The following is a 21,181-nucleotide window of genomic DNA, read 5'->3' as shown; positions in this document are numbered from 1 at the left end:
GAACCCTGCGAGGCTGTGTATCAGAGGGTATGTTGTTAACTATTAGCCTATTTTCCTATTGGGCAAATATTTTGGACATTATGGAGATGGGGGCAGAGCTGACTGAGACGATGCAAAGACTGGCTTTCCTAGAAAGGATCTTTGGGGCAGACGTCAGCTTTGAGCTAACACTTCCCTTGGCCCAAAAGAGTGCTATCCTTACTTCTGATCCTGATGGCATAGGCCCTGCCATGAAATGTTCTTCCCTGAGATTTTCTTCTGTTGTGCCAGAATTTTTATTTAGAAATCTTTATCTTGCCTCTGTTCACAATGTTTCATCTGTACATGTGTATTAATCTAAAATTCAAGCACATGTGGTGAGTGTGGCCTTCACTTACTTGTTTATGGAATTTTCCAGCAGAGGTCTTAATGTAGTTTGGATGGACAAGTAACTGGGTTCTTGAAGTCTTTCTGTCTTCAGAATGGATTATGACATGAATTTCTATAGGTCTTTTGTTTGGCGTCTGATTTCTATCCTGATGTAATGCACATATACCTATGTTTGTGACAGAGTATTCAGAAATAAATAAAACCAAGGAGCAGCCTTTTTTTCTGAAGAACAGTGATCTTTATTTGGGGTGGCGGTAGAGTAGTTAGAGTGGTCTGGTGTTCTTGGAAACTTTTTTTTTCTTAGATGCAGAAAAACATGGAGTAGTATCCCTTCCACAATGGCACTAACCAAATTTTTGACTGATGTGGTGTAACAAAACCTCCAGTCCTGTTGAATTGAAAAATGTAACTGCTAAGAGAAAGTCTGTGATGCCAGCAGTAGCTGGGTATTTGGAGTAATATTAATAAAGAAGACATTTGACTCGGATATAGGAAAGAAGAAAAATAAGATTTTAAAAAGCTCATATTACTTGGTGACCAAGGCCTTTAAAGAGTAGATTCAATATCTCACTTAATTTTAGTTTGAGTGTTTTGTTTTCGCTGGCAAGGTGTGCCTTCATTGCCTGACTTGTGAAATATTTATACCGAGGTAATGTCTTTCGTTCCCAGACCTCAGAATATATTATTCAAGCTTACAAATACGGTGCATTTGAGAAGATCCCAGAGTTTATCGCTTTTAGGAACAGGCTGAATAATTCTCTTCATTTTGCACAAGTCCGTACTGAACGGATGTTGTTAGACCTTCTACTTGAAGCAAATATGTAAGTATTGTACAAGAGCTAAAAAGGAGCTAAGGAATTAGATCAGATGCTAAGTGCCTTTAATGGGTCCTTGGGTGACATTAGGCTTAAGCTAAGGAAAACTGGGAAAAAAGAGGAAGTAGAGGAGGGGCACAGTGCAAGGAAGAAAGGAGGAAGAACCTGGTGCATGTCATGGGGCATGAGAATACTTCCAGCACCGTCTCAGGTTGAATACAGAAGCCAGCTAGTGGTCAGCACCCTGGTCCATATTATGTTTACAAGGATCCCTGCAGACACAGGATTTTAGGAATTAATGTTGGTCCACTTTATTTTGGTTGGGTCTCCAGAAATAGGCCAGTATGGTCTGTGCTTGGTTCTCTTTTACCTTATATGAGCCTTTACTTCTTAGTAATAAATTCTTTCTTCTTTCCTTCCTCTTTCCTTTTCTTTCTTTCTAGTAAAACAAAATTTTAGCTAATATATTTTCATGGCTTTTTACTATTGAAATAATACATAAATAAATTTTCTATATCACAGATCAGTCAGCTTAGCTGAAAGTATAAAATCGATGAATCTTCGGCCAGAAGAAGATGACATTCCATGGGAAGCCTTGCGAGACAACAGAGACTTAAACGTTTTCTTCAGCTGGGATCCAAAAGACAGGTAACTAGAAGTACCCCTGAGCAATTTATTTTTAAAGAATTAGGATGAAGCTAAGAGTTATATGAAAAAAAAAATGTAATATACATGTTCGTTTTAGAGATCAGAAAATAGAGATAAGGCAAAGGAAGAAAATAAATCTTATCCCTATGTTGGGATTACTGGATAATCTAAATGTGAGATCTTCCTTCATAGCATATGTGAAAACAAATTCCAGATAGATTAAAGATTATGTGTTAAACTTCCTTAGAAATTCTAGAAGAATTTTTAAAGTTAAAAATAAAAATGGTTTGGGGAAAGACTTTCTTAGCGTAACAGATTTCCAATGCCTTCTTTCTCTTGTGAGGGGCCATACCCAGTGTGCTGCTTTCTCTAGCAGTGAAAAATGCAGTAACATTTGTGCAGCGTTTCTGCTTGGAGAAGCCTGTTAGAGATTTGGTGCCCAGGGTTTTTATCAGCTAGTTACGTGGGCACCCTCTGTCTAGCGTATACCAATATTCCAGACTCCCAGAAGGAAAGTAAGTGTTCACCATTAACAGACAGTCTAGGCACAGTGAGCCACTCTTATTTATTAGGGAATGGTTGGAGTGCCACAGGCCAACCTCACAAGCAGATTCTTTTAAAGGTAATAGCCTCAGGCTTGCTATGTTAACTCTTCTGTATACACACATAAAAAGATGCAATTTAGAAAATAATGTAAATACTGTGAATCTATTTTGTTTAAAATACATTGTTATATAAACATTTTAGGCACATTTTTGTACATCTATATTGCAAAAATCTGAAAGAATCCATACAAGGCTTGTTAATATTGTGGGTCCTTGGTTATCAGGGCAGGTTTTCCTTCTAATTTTTTACTTTTCTGTTATTTAAATTTTTTATATAATGTATTTTATCATTAGAAAAGTAAGTCTTAAGGGGAAAATGGTCTGAGAGGTAGGTAATCATTCCTGTCTTATGGATACCAAAATGGGGACTTGGGAGATTTTGCTTTGTTTAAGATCATTCAGCTTGTAAATGAAAGTTGGGGCCATTCAAGGCCTCTTGTATGATGAAAGTGAACCTCGAAAGATTTAAAGGTAACACATTGAGTAAAAAGGGTGTTTTGGGGATTTTTTTTAAAGGGATGTTTCTGAAGAACATAAAAAACTTTCATTGGCGGAGGAGACCATGTGGTTAAGAATCCGTTCCTTAACACTGAGGCTGATCAGTGGACTTCCAAGTCTTAACCACCCTATGGAGCCAAAGAACTCAGAGAAGACCACCGAGAATGGTGTATCCTCCCGGATTGATATTCTTCGTTTGCTCCTCCAACAGCTGGAGGTGGCCCTGGAGACAGGAAAGCGATTTATTGAGAAGGAAATTCAGGTATCATCATTATGTATTTAAAACTGCAATAATCTGTGAACATCTTTTTAAAAATAGAAATTCGAGGTGGGTGAATAGTAAAGAACAGTAGTTTGTTCTAATTATGGCATCTATTAGAAAAAGGTGAATATTATAGACTCAGGGAATTGCAGAGGCTTTCTCAGTATCCAAACTGGGCAGTGAGGAAAAGCAAAATAACTTTGTGATGGTGAATTTTTAATAGCTATCAACAAATTAATGGGTGTTTCTGTTTTTACCATAATGGTTTAGTTATTACAATAGTCTCCTTTTATCTGTGGTTTCGCTTTCCATAATTATGGTTATGCCGAAGTCAGCTGCAATCCAAAAATTACATGGAAAAATTCCAGAAATAAACAATTCATACATTTTAAATTGCTTGCTGTTCTGAGTAGCATGATGAAATCTCGCACTGTCCTGATCCGTCCCGCCCTGAACGTGAATCATCCCTTTGTCCAGTGTATCCATGCCCTTTGGTCGCTTAGTAGCCATCTTGGTTATCAGGGTATTGCAGTGCTTGCGTTCAAGTCACCCTTATTTTAATAATAGCCCCAAAGCACAAGAGTAGTGATGCTGGTAATTCGGATATGCCAAAAAGAAGTCGTAAAGTGCTGCCTTTAAGTAAAAGGTGAAAGTTCTGCACTTAATAAGAAAAACAATCACATGCTGAGGTTGTTTAGATCTACAGTAGGAACGAATCTCCTATCCACAAAATTGTGAAGAAGGAAAAGAAATTTGTGCTATTTTTCTATTGTACCTCAAACTGTAGAAGTTACAGCCACAGTGCATGGTAACTGTTTAGTTAAGATGGAAAAGGCATTAAGTTTGTGGGTGGAAGACATGAACAGAACCGTGTTTTGATTGGCGGCAAAGTGTTGCTCCTGCAAGCACTGAGCCTATACGAAGACTCCAGCAAGGGGTCCCTGGAAACGAGTGACCACATTCCTGTAACTTATTATGGTATATGGTTATAATTGTTCTATTTTATTATTGTTATTAACCTCTTCCCCTGTTTATAAATGAAACTATCATAGGTATGTACGTATAGGAAAAAACAGTATATATAGATTTTGGTACTGTCTCTGGTTTCAGGCATCCACTGGGGCTCTTGGAATGTATCCCCACAGATAAGAGGGGGACAACTGTAGTTTGCTGATTAGTGTTTTGTAACTTAATTACTGAGATAGATTTTTATCCAGTAGTTAATAATCCCTTGTTTTCTTATTTTGTATGAGTTTAGATGAATTTAAAGAATATCACTTTTTCCTTTCCTTTCCAGTATCCTTTCCTTGGTCCTGTGCCTACCAGAATGGCCGGATTCTTTCATTCTGGCTGTTCTCAGTGTCAGACCAGTTCCTTTTATCTTGTTAGTGATATTTATGAGCTGGATGCCAGTGGTTTAGGTAAGTGCATTTGCAGGAGTGTGTTTACAAGGCCTTTGTCATTGCAGTATTGCACTTAATATATGCAACAAAATATCTGTAACCTCACTGGAAAAATTTCAAGCTAGAAGCTATTCTGGAAATGTCTGGTTTAATATACAAGAAATATATGGTTTAAATATAAAGTACATTTACAGGTTACAAAGTAATGTTTTAGAAGCTTAAGTCCTTTCTGTATTTGAACTCTTCTTAGGTTCAGAAGTTGAAGAAATTCTTGATTTGTTGAAATATTGTTAGATTTCAAATTGAGTTCTTTACCTAAAATGAAGCCCTTAACTTTATGGAGAAGAGTTTTTTTGTAAGCTCTCAAACCAGCAAGAAGCACAAATATGCTATAGACTATGGCTTTTTTTTTTTCTTCTGAAGTGTAAGATTTGTAGATCCTGTCATTTAGAGTGTTTGAAACATAGATTTCTAGTCCTAGAGAATTTTAGGTAGTGCTTTTGGCAGAAGATAATTAATACCTTTCTTTTCTTTTTTTCTCCCCCTCTTTCCCTTTCTTCCTTTTTTTTCTTTTCCCTTTTTTTCATCTTTCTCTCTGTCTCTCAGTAATAGAATTTAGATGCCAATTGGTCTTAAAAGAAAATGTCTTTGCCCACATGTTGCTTGTAGGTATTAATCTTGCTTAAAAAATGAACGTTTTTCATTGCTTTTCATTTTTAGAGGATACAGTGGAGATCCAGGAGCGAGTAGAGAATAGTCTTAAGTCTTTATTAGAACAATTAAAAGGTAAGCGTTATTACTGTGGATTCCCATTTTTACATCTAATTGTCTGATAGCTGCTCATTTTTACAATAGAAACTTGTAAGAGGATTTGAAAATAATGCATACTTTTGGTATTTTTAAAGACTTGTTTTTAACTTTAAGAAGTTTTGGTGACAGGAGCAGTAGATACCTATTATAAAACAGTACACAGGTGTCTGTGGTCTTTCCCCCTTTCGCAGCCCCATTTTTCCAGAGGTAAGAACGAACCGTAGACATTTTTTAGATACTACCCAAACGGCCAGCCATACATGTATATAGAAATACATAGTAGTGATTGTTTTTTTAACATATGAAAAGGAAGAATACATGCTTTACTGACATTGTCAGTTATATATACACTCCATTCATTTGAAGGATGGCATAATTTATAGTCTTATATCAGTGTACCAAATTTATTTCTCTATTCCCCCATAGAAGACATATTATGCACTTGAGTTATTTGTAACAGTATATTTATAACTGACGAAATGAACATCTTGGGACACAAGTGTTTGGGTACTAATTTGAGTATTTTCTTGTGATTAAATTCCTAGAAATGGAATTATTTAGTAAAAGGGTGCACACAAGCATATTAATCTATAAAGGTCTCTATTTTCATGAGCCTAAACAGTCTTTTATTTCATTGTCCAAATGAAGAATGATAATTAAAAGATGAAAATTATGAGAATTAAATGTGATACTTGCTGTATACTGTGTACTGTAGTCTTTAAATCCTTAATGACACAAGTTCTTCTAAATCATTCACTTGAAACCTTAAATTTATTGTGCCAATGGTCTGTCTGTGGAAAGGCTTAGCTGGTGTTTAGACCCTAGAATATGTAATTTGTAAGGCCACCTTTTGTATTTTGAAGACAATTAGACCAATAGTCATGTGGATTTTTAAAGAGCTTAAGATAGATGTTCCTTGCTGTTTGGTTCATTGTGGGGGGAGAAGATTTCTGGAATAAGCTTTTAAATTTGCTTATTCTTTAGTAGATTGTGCATCGTGTTTCTAAAAATAACATTGAAACAGAACCTGAATAAAACCATAAAATATTTTTCTGTTTCAGACGTCTTCAGTAAATGTAAAGGTGATCTGTTAGAAGTTAAAGATGGTAACTTGAAAACACACCCCACTCTTTTAGAAAACCTAGTCTTCTTTGTTGAGGTATGTTTTGTTTTCTTTCTGAAAAACTCAATTTTCCTTAAATGTATGCAGGATTAATTTTTCAAAAATGAACAGGTAATAGGCACCTTATACCTGTAATTTATTTTCTCACCCTGCCTTTCATTAATTGAGAAACATTTTAAGTCATTTTCTGGACCAGCTTTTTTCAAGAATACCAAGGTTTTATTCATAATGCTTAGATAAAACTTCCTGGAATTTGCTTTACTCATCTCTGAAGATTGCTCAGATTCTCTCCAGTTCTAGCTATTTTTTATTTTCCTTTGTGTCTTAACTATTATGTTGTTTAAATTAATTCCTCCAGCTTCTTTTATTTGTTGTTGCTGTTTACTAATTAATTACTGAGATTCTGCATTATGAAAGAGAATTCAGGAGCTGATGTAGCAAAACTCTCTTCTTTTTTAACAGAGAGGATCACAAACACTCATAATTTATTGTCTTTCCTTTAATTTCTGTTGCATGTTTATTTACTTTTCTTCTCCTACTAGTCTGTAAGCTTCCTGAGGGCAGTATTCTCTATTCTGGTGATTGGCACATTGTTAAGTGCCCAAGATGTACTTACTGAATGAACGAATGTGTAATAATTGCACGTATATGTATGTACATGCTTACACTGGAGCATAGGAGAAGACATGTAAACATCTAACTTAAACACAAAGGAGGATTATGTACTGACCAACTGGGGAGATTTCTTTCTATGTAAGTTAGATTTGCAAGTAAGGCAGCATCTTACCTGACTGGAGAGATGGATGGAAAAAGGCACATGGTAAAGAACTTTTGGATTCCATACGTAGGAATTTGGATGTCTCACTTGAGTGAAAAGAATGTTAATAGATCCCTGCTTCCTACAGGAAAGTGAAAGGAAGCTGGTGTAAGTGGAGAGTAGGTTTAGAGCTGGGAAAGCCAGAAGAAAGGATAAATATTTAAGCTGTCACAGTATTCTGAGCAGGAGATGATAAAGGCCTGAATCAAGGTGGTGAGGAGAAATCGAAGGGATTTGTGTAGAGAACTGTCAGTCTCTTTGTTTAATCCATTACATTTAACTGTTCCTGATAGATATCTTGAATGTAATTCTTATTCATAAATTTGTAATTTTTCTTCTTTCAGACTATTTCTATTATCCTTTGGGTGTCCAGTTACTGTGAGAGTGTCCTGCGACCATATAAATTAAATTTACAGAAAAAGAAAAAGAAGAAAAAAGAAACCAGCATCATCATGGTAATAATAACAGAAAACACAAGTAATAATCTGGCTGCATGCTGCTTTTTCTTTCACTGTTTCTCTACATGTTGTAACAGACCGTAGGATTCCATATATATTCATTTTCTCTCCCCAACGTTGTTTTTTCAATTACACACCTACAGGAAAGCTGAAAGATTAGCATAGTGACACCCAAATATCGTTACCTAGACTCACCACTTGTTAACAGTTTGCCACATTTGCATTGCCTCTCTTCCTCCCCCACCTTCACCTTCTCCCTCGCTTCCATACCGTCCCCCTCCCCCAATTTGCTGAACCATTTGAAAGAAAAGTACAGACTTCATGATATTTAACACAAGGATAAAACAAGGGCAGTCCTCTACAAATACTCAAGAAATTTTCACATATTTAACATTCAAAGACAGTAAAAAACAAAAAACGGGAGAAAAAAAGGAAATTTAATATTGATACAATAATTATGTCCTTTTTAGCCTTTTTTCAAGATACTAGAATCCTACTAAGGATCTGTCACGGCTTTTAGTTATGTCTCTTTACCTCCTTTAATCTAGAACACTTCCTTGGCCTTTTGTCTTTATGGTTGAAGAGTCAGTCTGTCTAGATTTTTGGTAGACTGTCCCACAATCTGGATTTGGCTAATTGTTTTTAAATCAGGGGCACTAATGTTGTGATGTCCCGTTGTTGCTGATTTCTAATTTAATTATTTGATAAAAGGAAGCGTCTACTGGATATCTTTATTGGAAAGGTGCCTTTGCTCCCTTGCAGGATGATACTTTGAGACTGTGACTATCCTACTTTCCACCAGCCTTTCACTCATTGGTTTTAGCATCCATTGTTAGTCTGACTTGCGTGAATCATTATTACATTAGTGGTTCCACAAAGGTGAATTTTTAAAAATTTTGTCAACTTGTCATCTCTATTTAGCTTGCATTATTCTGTAAAATAGAGCTGTCCCACCCCCATTCATATATATATTTGTTTGTATATTTTTAATATCACTATCTGAGTATCACTATGAACTCATTCTTTTTAAAATTAACCTTATAATCCATTATCATCATTTTCCTTTGGATGTTCAAATTTGGCTAATGGGAGCCACGTTAAGCTGGTTTTTATCCTTGAACGTGTCCTCATCAGTTTTTTAGTCCCTGCTTTCTGGAACAGCAAAAATGCTCCAAGCACTTTGTACTTTCCCATTGACCTGAAATCAGATACTTTTTCAAGGAGCCCTCCTGGTTCCTTTATGGGGAATGGTATTTCAAAACCAAGATCTAGGTGTTAGGTGTGTTAAGTGCTGTTGGAGTTTCATTGCTTCTAGTTATGTCCGTGGAAAGAGATAGGAAATTTATTACATACACAAACACACAGAGTTTTAAATAATTAATTCTTACTGATACCTCCAGCTTCAGTCCAACATCACTTGTCTTCCTTCTCTTCCTTCCCTCATTCCATATTTGTAACTTTATTTTCATAGAATGAGAACCCGGCTTCTAACAGCATCAATATATTTGTTCACTTGCCTTTTTTACAATAAATACCAAATAGTTTTGGAATTAGCACATCAGTTTCACTACTAGTTCCAATAACAAACCCACAAAATTAAGTTCACGTTATTTGCAATTTTACTTTTTGTCCTTAGAATATGTTCCAGTGAATGTAGATAGTTTAGGTACTCTGTAAAAGCACTAGAATTAAAAACTGAGGTTATATTATTAGAGGGATGTAAATAAAGTTCATTTGTTTCTTTTTAAATTCAATTTTGGAGTTTCTTCCTATCTTTATTTTAGAATGTGTAAAACAACATAATGTGTATCCTTTTTTTTAAAGGAGTTATTTAGGATTCATTCTGCACATGACAAACTGTTTTGTTGTTAGAATTTTTCCTATTTTAATAGGAAGGCCTTGTTTGCTGTAGCAATATAGTAGCCACTGTCTCTTGAAAATGTTTATGGTTTTAGTAGTAATACTGACTTTCTGCACAATTCAAGAATAACAAATTCAGGAATTCTTTAAATTTGACACTGTGCTGGGTGTTACCATTCATTCAGAAGCAAAGTATACTTAGATTTGGATGAGGGACTAAGTGAAGGAAGCTTCTCGTTCATTTTTTCAAGATAATTTAACATCATCAGTGCAAAGTTTGAAAGTATGGATTAGAGGTGCTCTGTTATTCTCTCTTCTAATGAAAGGTTACAGTCCTAGAACTTGTTAAATAGCTTTTTGGTATTTGAATTTTGTGGTTTTTGTAGTTGTAGCTTTTCTAGTTTCCCAAAATGAAAATAGCTTTCCTATTTTTCTGATTATCAAAGTAACGTAAAGTTGTGGGTAAAGTGAAGATCACCCATATTCCCACTGACCAGTGACAGCCACTGCAAACAAATGAGAATCATGTTAAATAGAAAGTTCTGCAACTTGCTTATTTGTTTTTTTCATTTAACAGGTATCTTGGACATCTCATTTCAGTAATATATTTGTATCATTATTTTTAATGGTTATATGCCATTCTGTTGTATTAATAAACTATAACATTCCCATTGATGAATATTTGGTTCTAATTTTTTAAATATTATAAATTGTGCTGCTATTAAAATATGAACAAATACACAAAGTTGAATTTATAATGACTTCCTTAGGATATCTCTTAGCCCGAAATTACTATGTATATACATTTTTACATTCAACAGTGTTGTGTGTCTGTGTCTTTACCCATCTGACAGGCAAACATTGGTATTCTCTCTTTTCTAATTAGCATTTAAAAAAATTCTTCTGATGTTGAACTTTCAAAATAGACTTCTTGAGTGAAAAACTGGCCTTCATAATTGACTGGCTAATTTTCTTGTGTTTATATGTTTTGTTTTGTTTTTTTAATTATATCATGCTGCTGTGATTTCTTCGCTATAATTTTTGTTCTGACTTTGCCCAAGTTTTCTATTGTGGTAGTGGTAGTTTTCCTGTTGATATGTTTTGAGCTCTTGGGCTCTTAACATAATCGTGTTTTAACTTGAGTGATTTTTTTGGTCCATATAGTAATTTAAAATAAACAAGATTTTTTTCTTTTAATGGTTCTTAGTGTAATGTTTAGACAGGCTTTTCCAATTTATGATCGTAGAAGTCATTACCTAAATTTTCTTCTGGTGCTTTGATGGATTTTTTTTCTTTTATTTAGATATTTAAGCTATCTGGAATTTATTTACTATTTTTATTTTGTATTTCCAAATGTCTAGCTAGTTAACTCTGTACTACTCATCTACTTGAAACCACTGTTTTGAAATGCTACCATTTAAATTCCCTTATATTCTTTGGTTTGTCTTGGCTTTGTATACTTTGATTTTTTTTGTCAATTTACTTATATACCACTTCCAATTTAGACTTAATATAAGTTTATAGTATAAACTCTAATATCTATTAGGGCAAATTGCCCTTAACTACTCTTTTTCAGAATTTTCTTGGCTGTTGTCACTCATTTTATTAACAATAGAGGAAATCTCAAAGAAATGGGAAGAAATGAAGTCCCAGTTCCTCTCATCATCTCAGTGTTCCTGGAGATTCTCAGCCCAAACTTGAGTCATGACCAACTAAGATAGTTTTCTGTTGAAATTTTATCTCCAGTTCCCCAGGGTGAACTAAAATCTCATTTTAATAAAATGCTTAGCTCATCAGTGCTGAATTAGCATTATTTGTTGGCAATTAAATTTACCATCATTTGAGAGACTCTGTTGATTTCCAAAACTGTATCCATCCCTGACACTATTAATAGCATTAAGTAATGTTATAGTATGGAATTAGTATAGTTTATTTCATGTGAAGCTTATTTGATATTAGCATAGGAAATATGTTTGATAATCTTCCAACTTTTTAAAAATCTTTTTTTCCAGCCACCTGTCTTTACCAGTTTCCAAGACTATGTTGCTGGGCTTCAGACATTAATTTCCAATGTCGTGGATCATATTAAAGGGCTTGAAACACATCTAATTGCACTTAAACTTGAAGAACTTATTTTAGAAGACACTTCTCTCTCACTGGTAAGAGAATGTGGGCGATCAGCAATAAGTTATATATAGGTATTCAGTTGTTCTTATCTACATCATGAGGACATGTTAATTTTCAATTCATCATTTCCTTATAAGCAGTTTCGGTTAGAAGGTGCCTGTTTGCTGTGTTGTTTGTGTTGGTGGTAGGTTCCCCTCCTCCTTTATATCCCTCCACCCCATCCCTTTATTTTGTACATTGGGCGGTGGCGGTGTGGGGATTGTTCTTTTACCATGAAAACTAATGATGAATTAGTGAGGAGTAGAATTAGTATTGTCCCCTTACGAGCACCAGAGGAAACCAACCATATTTTTGCAGTCCAGGGATAATCTTGAATGAGAACTTAACTTGCTTCTGGGTTAACTGGCTTCTTTGCCACCTAAGCAGTTACCACCTGAAAAAAGAAAAATGTTAGACATCAGAAATAATTATGTCAGTAATTAGGCTAGAGCATGCCAGCCAAAAAAGGAATGAAATCAAAGGTAGCAGCCATCAGATTTCTCCTGATAATTATTTTACACTGGTTTCTTAAAATTCTGTTAGAAAAAGCCCTGTAAAGTCTTGCCTATAAAATGTAGATTCTTTTAAAAAATTAAACAAATAAAAGCTTTCAGCCTGAAATAATTAAAGATGTAATGGTGTCAGGTAAGTTAACATTCACCAGCCTGGAGCAGGTTTAGGATTATAATGGAGGCCAGAGGGCAATGGCGGTACCACCCGTTTCTAGCTAGTTGCTCCAGTGATGAAAGTCTGACCTTGAAGGAATGCTTCCCTTGAGTATTCCTGTGACCAAAGCCTCTGCTGAGGAGGGAACTCATCTAGAAATCTGAAGGCACTCATCATCTTAGCCCCATATTTCCACGAAAGGGAAGGAAGAGAATCTTGCTTTGCACAGCAGCTGTAAAAGATTGCAAGCCCCTCTTTTGAAAAATTTCAATACAATAGAGCTTTAGCGAGGGGCTTACTGTGGAAAAAGGCACAGAGCATGTAATATTTCCCAAGACTGAATAAAGAAAGCAGATATTTATTGACATGGGAAAGTACAAGTTTGGTTTTAGCCAGGTAAACTATATATTCAGCTGCTTTCCTACATATATTTGAATGAATATAGACTTCAGTGGTGATTAAAAGCACTAATTGATGTATTATTTAATTCTTTAATATTTTTGTCTCCTTTTAAAGCTTCAAGTTGTTTTGAAAAGTAAAATATGCACGTGGTAGAAAAAAGTGAAAATGTAAAGAAAGACAACAACTTCCATTCTAACCTATGCGCTAGTTCTCTTTCCAAGAAGGAACTATTAATAGTTTCTTGTGCACTCCTAGATAACCCATCTAGAAGCATATTATGTCTAGTTCTCCACTCCCTTTAAATACAAACAGTAGCATCCTATACACATTGTTTTGTCTCTTGCTTTTTGTACTCATCTCTAGGGGGACCATTACGAATGAATAATTACTTTATTCTTTTTAACTGTTCTGTAGTATTTCATCATTTCTTTACACACAAACGTTTGTTTGTTACAAGAGAATTAGAAAATAGAGAATAGCACCTCCCAGTTCCCAACCTCAAATCAATCCCAGTCCCACCATCCAGAGCCATCTCCACCTCTCCCTCTTCTGTATTCCTGTAACACATATGTATCTGCCAGTATCCTTTATGACTTCCAGGCACTCGTGGTATCCAGTAAAGGCCTAGTAATTGAATCCTGGACAAATAGGTACATCCCAGGTAGGATTTTTGCCTTCTACTTCCCACTTGAATGAAGAGACACTTGACAGTCCTTTTGGAATACATTTCCATGTGAAGAAATCTGGAAATTCAGAGTAGATTTGAGCTGTTAAATTTTTTACTTTTTAGATCAATTTTAAGCTCATTCTTTATTCTAGATTCACATACCCTTTCCTGGATGCTATAGAAAAAAAAAAAACCCTAAAATTATGGTACCTATTCTTTGAAAAAAAAAAATCTTAAAGTTTGCATACTTGAATGAATGTCACATTACTTCATGTAGTTGGGCTTTGCTGGGTATCTTTGAGATATTTAATAAGTAGATATGAATGTATTGAGTTCGCAGTTGTTGGGCTAAAGGCTTGTAGAAATAGCGACTAAAAGACCTGGCCGTAGAGAGATGCATACAAATGACTTTAAATTGGATATAGGATACAAGCACAGAAATCTGATCTAGTCAAAAAGAGTCTTACTGGAGAGGGGACATTTGAGGATTAATAAGTTCTCACCAGGCAGACAGGAATGAATGAAAGGAATTCCAAGCAGGAGGAGGCAGAAAAAAGCAGAGGCAGGAAAGTGAATTGTGTGGGGCACCATGAGTCAGTCGGCAGAGCCCAGGCCCATGGTTATGTGGGAAGGACTGTCCGGTGTGAAGGTGACAGGCACAAGAGCCCTGCTGTTGTGACTGTGGGGCGTTGTTCTTATTAAAAGATCTGCCTCCTGAAATGAAGGGTAAGATTTCTCTTTTTTAGTGTTCTAGAGGTTATCTTTAACTTTGTGCTGCTCTCTAGATTTTTTAAAGCCTGGGTCTGTCCTCTTTTGACCTTGAGAAAGTCACTTAACCTTTGGGCCTAATTTATCTCTAAAATGGAAATCATAGTAATACCTACTACATAGGATTATAGTGAGGATTAAACAAAATAGTAATGGTCTTATATTGTCTACTTTTGTTAAAGTTATGATACATATAACATACTGAGCAGCACCAGCTACCAAATATAGGATCCATATAGTGCTGGGTACTTGTCTTTTAGGTTAAAAAAAAAAAAAAAAAATTCTCTTCAACTTCCATTAGGTTCACAGAATTCTTTCTTTTTGTTTTCCTTTCTTACTAAACTTGAGACACTATGAATAAGGCCTCTGGACTACCACTTCCTGTTCTGGTCCCCTTCCCCGCTCCCTAGGGGATCTACTGAAACTGGGTGTGTGCCAAGACCTTTTTTTTTTCCATTTATACTCAGACAAAATCCACAGTATTATTTGTATCTTTTGAATAACACCTGGTTTTAATATAAAATTGTAATGTATTTTACCTTTGTTAGGTTTTTAAAAGTAAACGATACACTATTTTATTCTGAAGCTTGCCTTTTTTTCACTCAACTTTATAATTCAAGATATCTCTTCAGGTTAATGCATATAGGTCAGTCTTGTTCTTTTAAACAACTGTTTAGTACTCAAAATATGAATGTACCACAACCATTGGACATTTAAAAGTTTCTATAATTCACTCCTACATACAGTACTGAATGAAATGTATTTGTACATACTTTCTTATGTACATTTGTATTTCTAAGGTAGATAGATGAGGTCTCAAGTAGTAGTATTGTGGGACATAGGCTGTGCTTACCCAGTTTCTTCTGAGCTTTGCAATACTGCCAGCTTCATGTAAACCTAACCAGTTCTCAGCCAACCTCTTTTCTGTGTTTGAAAACTGTCCCTCGGCCCCTACCGCCCTTTTATTTTTGTGGTCTCTACCACAGGTCAAATGAGCAGCAAATAGTGGAGGTTTAGGAAAACTTTGGTCTTTTTTCAGTAGTTTGGCCTCTGGAACCCGTTGACTTTTCAATATGGAGGGAGACCTGTCAATATTAAAACTAAAAATGTCGATACTGGTAAATTTGATGCCTTTAAAAAGTGGCTGTGATAATGTCAAAATTAATAATAAATTCCTACTTTTTATCTGATGAAATAATCAGAGATCTCAATTTTTCTACTTTGTGTACAGTGCATAATAAAAGTGTTTTATGTCCAGACTAGTAATAAATTTTTACCTTTTTTCTTGATGAAAACTACTAATTAGAAATGTTTTTCAACTTTATATAACTTATAACAAAGGTTACTTGAAAGAATAATGATGTGAAAAAAATAGGGTCTTAGTGAAAAATCACATGGAAATATATACATCAGTGATGAGCTTTAGCCTTCTTTGCATTTTATGAACTTGAAAATGACCCACCCTATTCTGATGGAGCTTGCAATGAGGCCAAAGGTAATGGTAATTTTAGTTTATATCTGGGGAACTATAATCTAGGCTAATGCTTTCTGAGCAGGACCACTAATTCTTGTCTTCTTTGTAGGAAGAGAGAAAATTTTCAAAGACTGTGCAAGGGAAGGTGCAGAGCAGTTATCTGCACTCACTTCTGGAAATTGGGGAGCTGCTGAAAAAAAGACTTGAGACCACAAAGAAACTAAAAATTTAAGCAAGTGTGAACTACAGGCACTGATGACTCTATAGCAGAAAATGACATCATCTTCCCAGGCAAAATCTACATCTGGTTGACCATCATTTTAATCCAGAACTTCCTCATAAAATGCATGAAGGACTTTGATCGTGAATTAATTTTTTAGGTATTAAATGTATACAACTGATTAAATTATTGTATATAAACCAGAAGCAGGACCCTCATCTGGGTTTGACCACTTTTTATACATGTTCATATGCATATGGCAGCCACAAGAGAACCCCACTTTTCTTCCTCCCTTCTATCACCAGAAACATCTGGTGGGGGGAGGGTCCTATAAAAGCAGCAATAGAAATTAAGCATAAAGCATCGACCTCAGAGCAGCTGAATGGCCCTGCCATTGTAGCAGTGGATATTTTGGTCTGGTCCTTGAGCCTTAGGAAGCAGAAAGGAGAAATAGAGGGGGACCATGACTGGGAGCAGGCCCTCTTTCCACGTTAGCAGTTTAGTTTTAAGGCTTCCTCAGCTGCTTGGCTCCCATAGAACCCAAGGCAAGTACCTAAGGGGCCTCAGATGAAATCTGGTACAAGCACCTGTCACTGACGGGCACCACTCAAGACAACCACAGGTGCTCACTTTTTGGCTTAATAGTCCCAGTAGCCAGACATCCCAATCCTAGCTCCCATGAGAATTAAATTATAGATGGGCTTCTGTTAACTTAGAGCTGTCTGGAAGGGAAAGCAGTGCAGACCACTTACAAGCCTGCCGAGGACTAGCTTGCTGTCTTTCATCTGTTAGGGGAAGATGGGAATCACTTTTAAAGAAGAAAGGTGTACATAATTTATGCAGGCAAGTCTAATGCCAATGCCATTGGTTTTGTGAGATATATATATATATATGTACATGCTTTTACATATATATGTATATTTTCAAGCATATGTGTGTGTGTATATGTATATATACATATATATGCTTGAAAATGAAGATATAATACTTTAGTTTTTTTTTTTTTTTTTTTTTTTAAGTGGGGCCGGGGTTTGGGAAGGAAGGAAGGAATGTATATTATAGACTTAACCTAGGTTTTACATTTTTGGCTGGCAAAAGAAATGTTATGCATTGGGTTTGAGGTTCAGTTTACTTTTTTCAAACCTGAGGATCACACCGGGTTGGTGTTTACATTGTTCACCTGGAGCTCTTCAAGACTATTGCTTCAGAGGTAGGTCTGACAGAAAAGATAAACATTGCTCTTGAGAATGTTGCAGTTTATACAATTGCTTTGATAACTTTTTGTGTTTGAATCTGTACTTCTGTTTTTTGTCTTTGTTATCCAAATATTGTTAAAGTTAGTAATTTTGTAAGAGCAAAGAAATTAATTTGATGAGAAAATTCGAGCATCTGGTGGCGATTGGTCTTGAAATCCTTAAAGGTCCTTTCCAACTCACTTCTCCAATGAGATGTGATACTTCTCTCCCTCAAAAGAGAGCTTAGAAAGTCTCTGTATACAAAGCAATTGCATCTTGTCTCCTCATCTGGACTTTCTTAGACTCACGATTTGATAGGGCAATTAATAACTGTTTATAAACTGCCAAGGAAATTTTTTAGAAAATGACTACATTACCTGTTCAAAATAAGACTTGTTGGAAATCCTAGTCCATCAAGTAACTTCAAAAAAATTACTTTTGATGTAAATTAGTAGCCACAGCTGTCACACCCCATCCCAAAAGGATGAACAAGATGAACTGAAAATTCTGATTGATTCCAAATGTAATTTAATGACAACATATCATAATTTCTTAAAACTATGACCTATGGAATTTCTTGTGTGTGGCAGTGGGGGTGTGTATGGCATGTGTTCTTGAAATGATGTTTCCATGAATGTCCAAAAATACCGTACATAGAAATAGAAATGCTCTTAGAAACAAGTCTGTCAACCGACCTTGATCTATCTAGCATATGTGTGCTCAGTGGGCTGGCTTTGGTCCTCAGGGACAGTGTGTGACTCCAGTGGTCTACCTTACTAGTCTCTTGCTTAGGGGCATCTGGGACCTCTACTAAAAACTCAGAAGGTGGGTTTTAGTGACAATGTTATGTCAAGGTTATGCTTCCTTTGTTACTTGCTGATTTTCCCACTAAATGTAGCATTTCAATTAGATCCAAACCTCTTACGTTTTGAGAAAATTGTAAAAAGAATGAAATTATGCAGAAATGGCCAATATCTTTTATTGATCTGTTCCTTTGGAAACTCATGCACTATAAATTGTGTACAGTTAAAAAAAAAATATATATATATATATATATTCTTACATGAGTAAAAAAGCACCCTCTCCAGCAATCGTATGTCATTGGTATTTGAAGAGAATTCCCAAATAACTCATTGCTGCTGCTGCTGTTTTTGGTTTGTGTGAGTTTTTTTGTTTTGTTTTTGTGTGGTAAATTGCTATTTAAAAAACAAAAAAGGAGAAAAAACACGACTACTGTTTACAGACTGAAAAATTACTGCTTTTTATACTACTGAGATCCTAAGTTGAGACTCTCCAAAGCAAACATTTGGTTTAAATCATTTATCTGATATGGATAAAAAGTAGAGAAATTTTTAGTGTTCTCCAAATGTACAAATGCCTAGCTGTGTTGCCCATCAATTTTGTATATTTTCATAATTTTAATTGTTCAAAATTGCATTATATTTTGCAATCACTATGTTCAATCTGGACTTGTCTTTCATTTTAACTTTTAATATAAAAAAGGGGTTTCAATGTATCTATGGCCTTGTTATTGAAACTCTTCCTACTTATTTGATGTGATTTATTAAAATGGGAAGTATATATTCTTCCTTTTCAGAATTAAGCATAGAAATCTACTTTAAACTGGATGGGTTAATTTATATAAACATTTTTAAATTGGCATTTCTGCCCGGTTCATTTTTGTTCAAATTCCTAGAAGTTACCTTTTAAATGATATATTTCATCTCAATTTTGTATTGTTACATTCCTCAGCAAAATTGTGAAATTTGTGAATTTAAAATTTATCTGCCAAGGCGATTAGTCTTTTTGTTTAAAAGAAGTACCTTGCATGCTAGCAATCTTTAATTCAACATATATCTAATGAGTACTTATTTACTATGTGCCAGATTCCATTTTAGGCTCTGCTGATAGAATGATAAATGAGACCATATATATCCCAGTTAGTGGCTGAGGTGGGGATAGTGACAATAAAAATAAATATTAGTTTGTAATTAAGTCTGGTTTAATAAAATAAATCAGGGTATGTGAAAAAGTGGGTCGTGAGAGGACTCCTTGAGTGGTGCCCTCTGACCTGAATGAGGAAGAGTCAGCCATGGAAAAAACAATGCAAGTGCAGAGGCCCCAAGGCAGGAGACAGCTAAGCATGTTCCAGTGACTGAAAAAAAAAAAAAGGCTCAAGTGGCTGGGACTTAATGAAAGAAGTTGAAGGGTAGGGCTTGATGGAAAGTAGAGTGGGGATCAGAGCAATAAGGACTTTAGCCATGGGAAGGAATGAGATTTCTAAATTTAGTGGCAAGTTAACTGGAGGATTTCAGACAGGCTGATGACGTGATTTATCCAAGAGTGTGTGTGAACATACAGGCTGACATTAAGTTTATTCAGCCATACTAACAGTGGAACCAGGAGCTGTTTATCTTTCCTCTCCTAGTCTCCTGTCATGTATTAAGTGCTCTTTTTGAGCTCTGAAAAAAGTCAGTTTTTGGCCTGCTTCTGTCCCAACTGTCTCTTTTCCTTTAGCAAAAGATGGGTACTTAGATATACCTCACTGCCGTTTTTAACTTTTCCCCAGAAAGGTGGGCTCACAGTTATACTTTTTCATATTGTTTTTTTTTTGGTGCTATCACTGCCTTAATGCAGGTATGTATTTCATGTAAGTGGAGGGTAAGCAACTGTGAGCCAAATGCTTATAAAAATTATTTGTGGGGTACCTAAAGCAGTTTATGCTTGAAGAGTGCAGAGCTTTTCTACAACCTCCAGCTTCCACATATCCCAGTAAAAGTGGGTCCCAGAAATGTACTGTTTTACATATGAGAAAAGTAGTTATTGCATATAAGGTCACTACTTAGGACCACCCAGTGGGGTAAGAGTTGAATAAGATTCAGACTCTTCAGCACTGATGAAAGGAGCTAAAACTCAGACAAGCCCCAAACCATCTCACATTCTTGGTCTTGATGGCCATGTTCAAATTCTCATTCTATCTTGGTTTCTTACTGAATAATCAACCTCTCCTGATGTGATTCCAATGCCAACATTTTTTTTATTATTATTTTTTTTTGGTGTGTGGGCACCAGTTATCGAAGACTATTTGTAAATTAAAATTATTCTTGGCACTTTCTGAGAGAACTTGAAAGTGCCTTAGAATAGGGTTCTTCATGTTAGATTCATGGTCTCATTTGTGTCAGGTTATCTGGAAAGTTCCCTTAAGATTGTATGTACTTGTTTGATTCTGGGAAGCCAGTCCATAGCCTTTATTAGTCTGATTAACAGCCATGTCATTTAAACTAGATGCTAAGAAGCTGAAGGAAGGAATCCATTTGACTCGTTATTGGGAGATTGAATTTTACATGGCATGTGCAAGTCACTTCAGACTCTTAAACCAGAAAAAGGGCCCATCTTTAATGAAAAAATCTAGTCCTGCTACATAGCCCATGTTTCTTCAAGACCCTAGGTTTATAGTTAAGACCCAGCCTGGACCCATTCAGTGAAGTACACCGGATATGTTGTCACCTTCTTCCATTCCTCTCACAATTGAGATGAGAACACATTCAGGGACTGTGGATACATTTAGAGTTCTTTCTCTTTCTGCCATCTTTAATTTCCATAAGTTAGTGAATACTTAGTTCTTCAGAAATGACTGTTTTAGGTACATAAGAAAAAACTAGAACAGCTAAAGCAAGTTTAGCAGTGAGAAGCATCCAAAATGATCATCTCCCCAAGTTAATTAAAATTGAAATAACGAGTAGGGGGAATACTGAATTTGTTGGGCCAAATATATGTTCTTTTGTCAAATGTTGCAAGTACCTGTGCTGGATTTGGGCAGGCTTTTAGGTTTGAACATCTTTTGCCTAGATGAATTGTTAGCCTAAGCTTCCACAATTGTTTTTGTTCAATCCAATTCGACACATGGATTTTCCT

At 35.6% G+C, this 21,181-nt stretch overlaps 1 protein-coding gene across 1 annotated transcript in view; it reads left to right on the top strand.

The window, feature by feature from the left end:
• Window positions 1-19,257, top strand: part of NAA25 (N(alpha)-acetyltransferase 25, NatB auxiliary subunit) — a 57,247-nt gene extending 37,990 nt beyond the window's left edge. The window contains exons 16-24 of the mRNA XM_011355817.2: window positions 1,039-1,190; window positions 1,707-1,832; window positions 2,954-3,197; window positions 4,495-4,618; window positions 5,321-5,386; window positions 6,472-6,569; window positions 7,695-7,805; window positions 11,681-11,827; window positions 15,921-19,257. Coding sequence (XP_011354119.1) covers window positions 1,039-1,190; window positions 1,707-1,832; window positions 2,954-3,197; window positions 4,495-4,618; window positions 5,321-5,386; window positions 6,472-6,569; window positions 7,695-7,805; window positions 11,681-11,827; window positions 15,921-16,043 — 1,191 coding nt within the window. The 3' untranslated portion in view covers window positions 16,044-19,257. The remainder of the gene's footprint in view (window positions 1-1,038; window positions 1,191-1,706; window positions 1,833-2,953; window positions 3,198-4,494; window positions 4,619-5,320; window positions 5,387-6,471; window positions 6,570-7,694; window positions 7,806-11,680; window positions 11,828-15,920) is intronic.
• Window positions 19,258-21,181: the final 1,924 nt, after the last annotated feature.

This window comes from Pteropus vampyrus, unplaced genomic scaffold (assembly GCF_000151845.1).
Source record: "Pteropus vampyrus isolate Shadow unplaced genomic scaffold, Pvam_2.0 Scaffold23, whole genome shotgun sequence".
NCBI lineage: Eukaryota > Metazoa > Chordata > Mammalia > Chiroptera > Pteropodidae > Pteropus > Pteropus vampyrus.
This window is presented reverse-complemented; position numbering and strand designations above follow the sequence as displayed.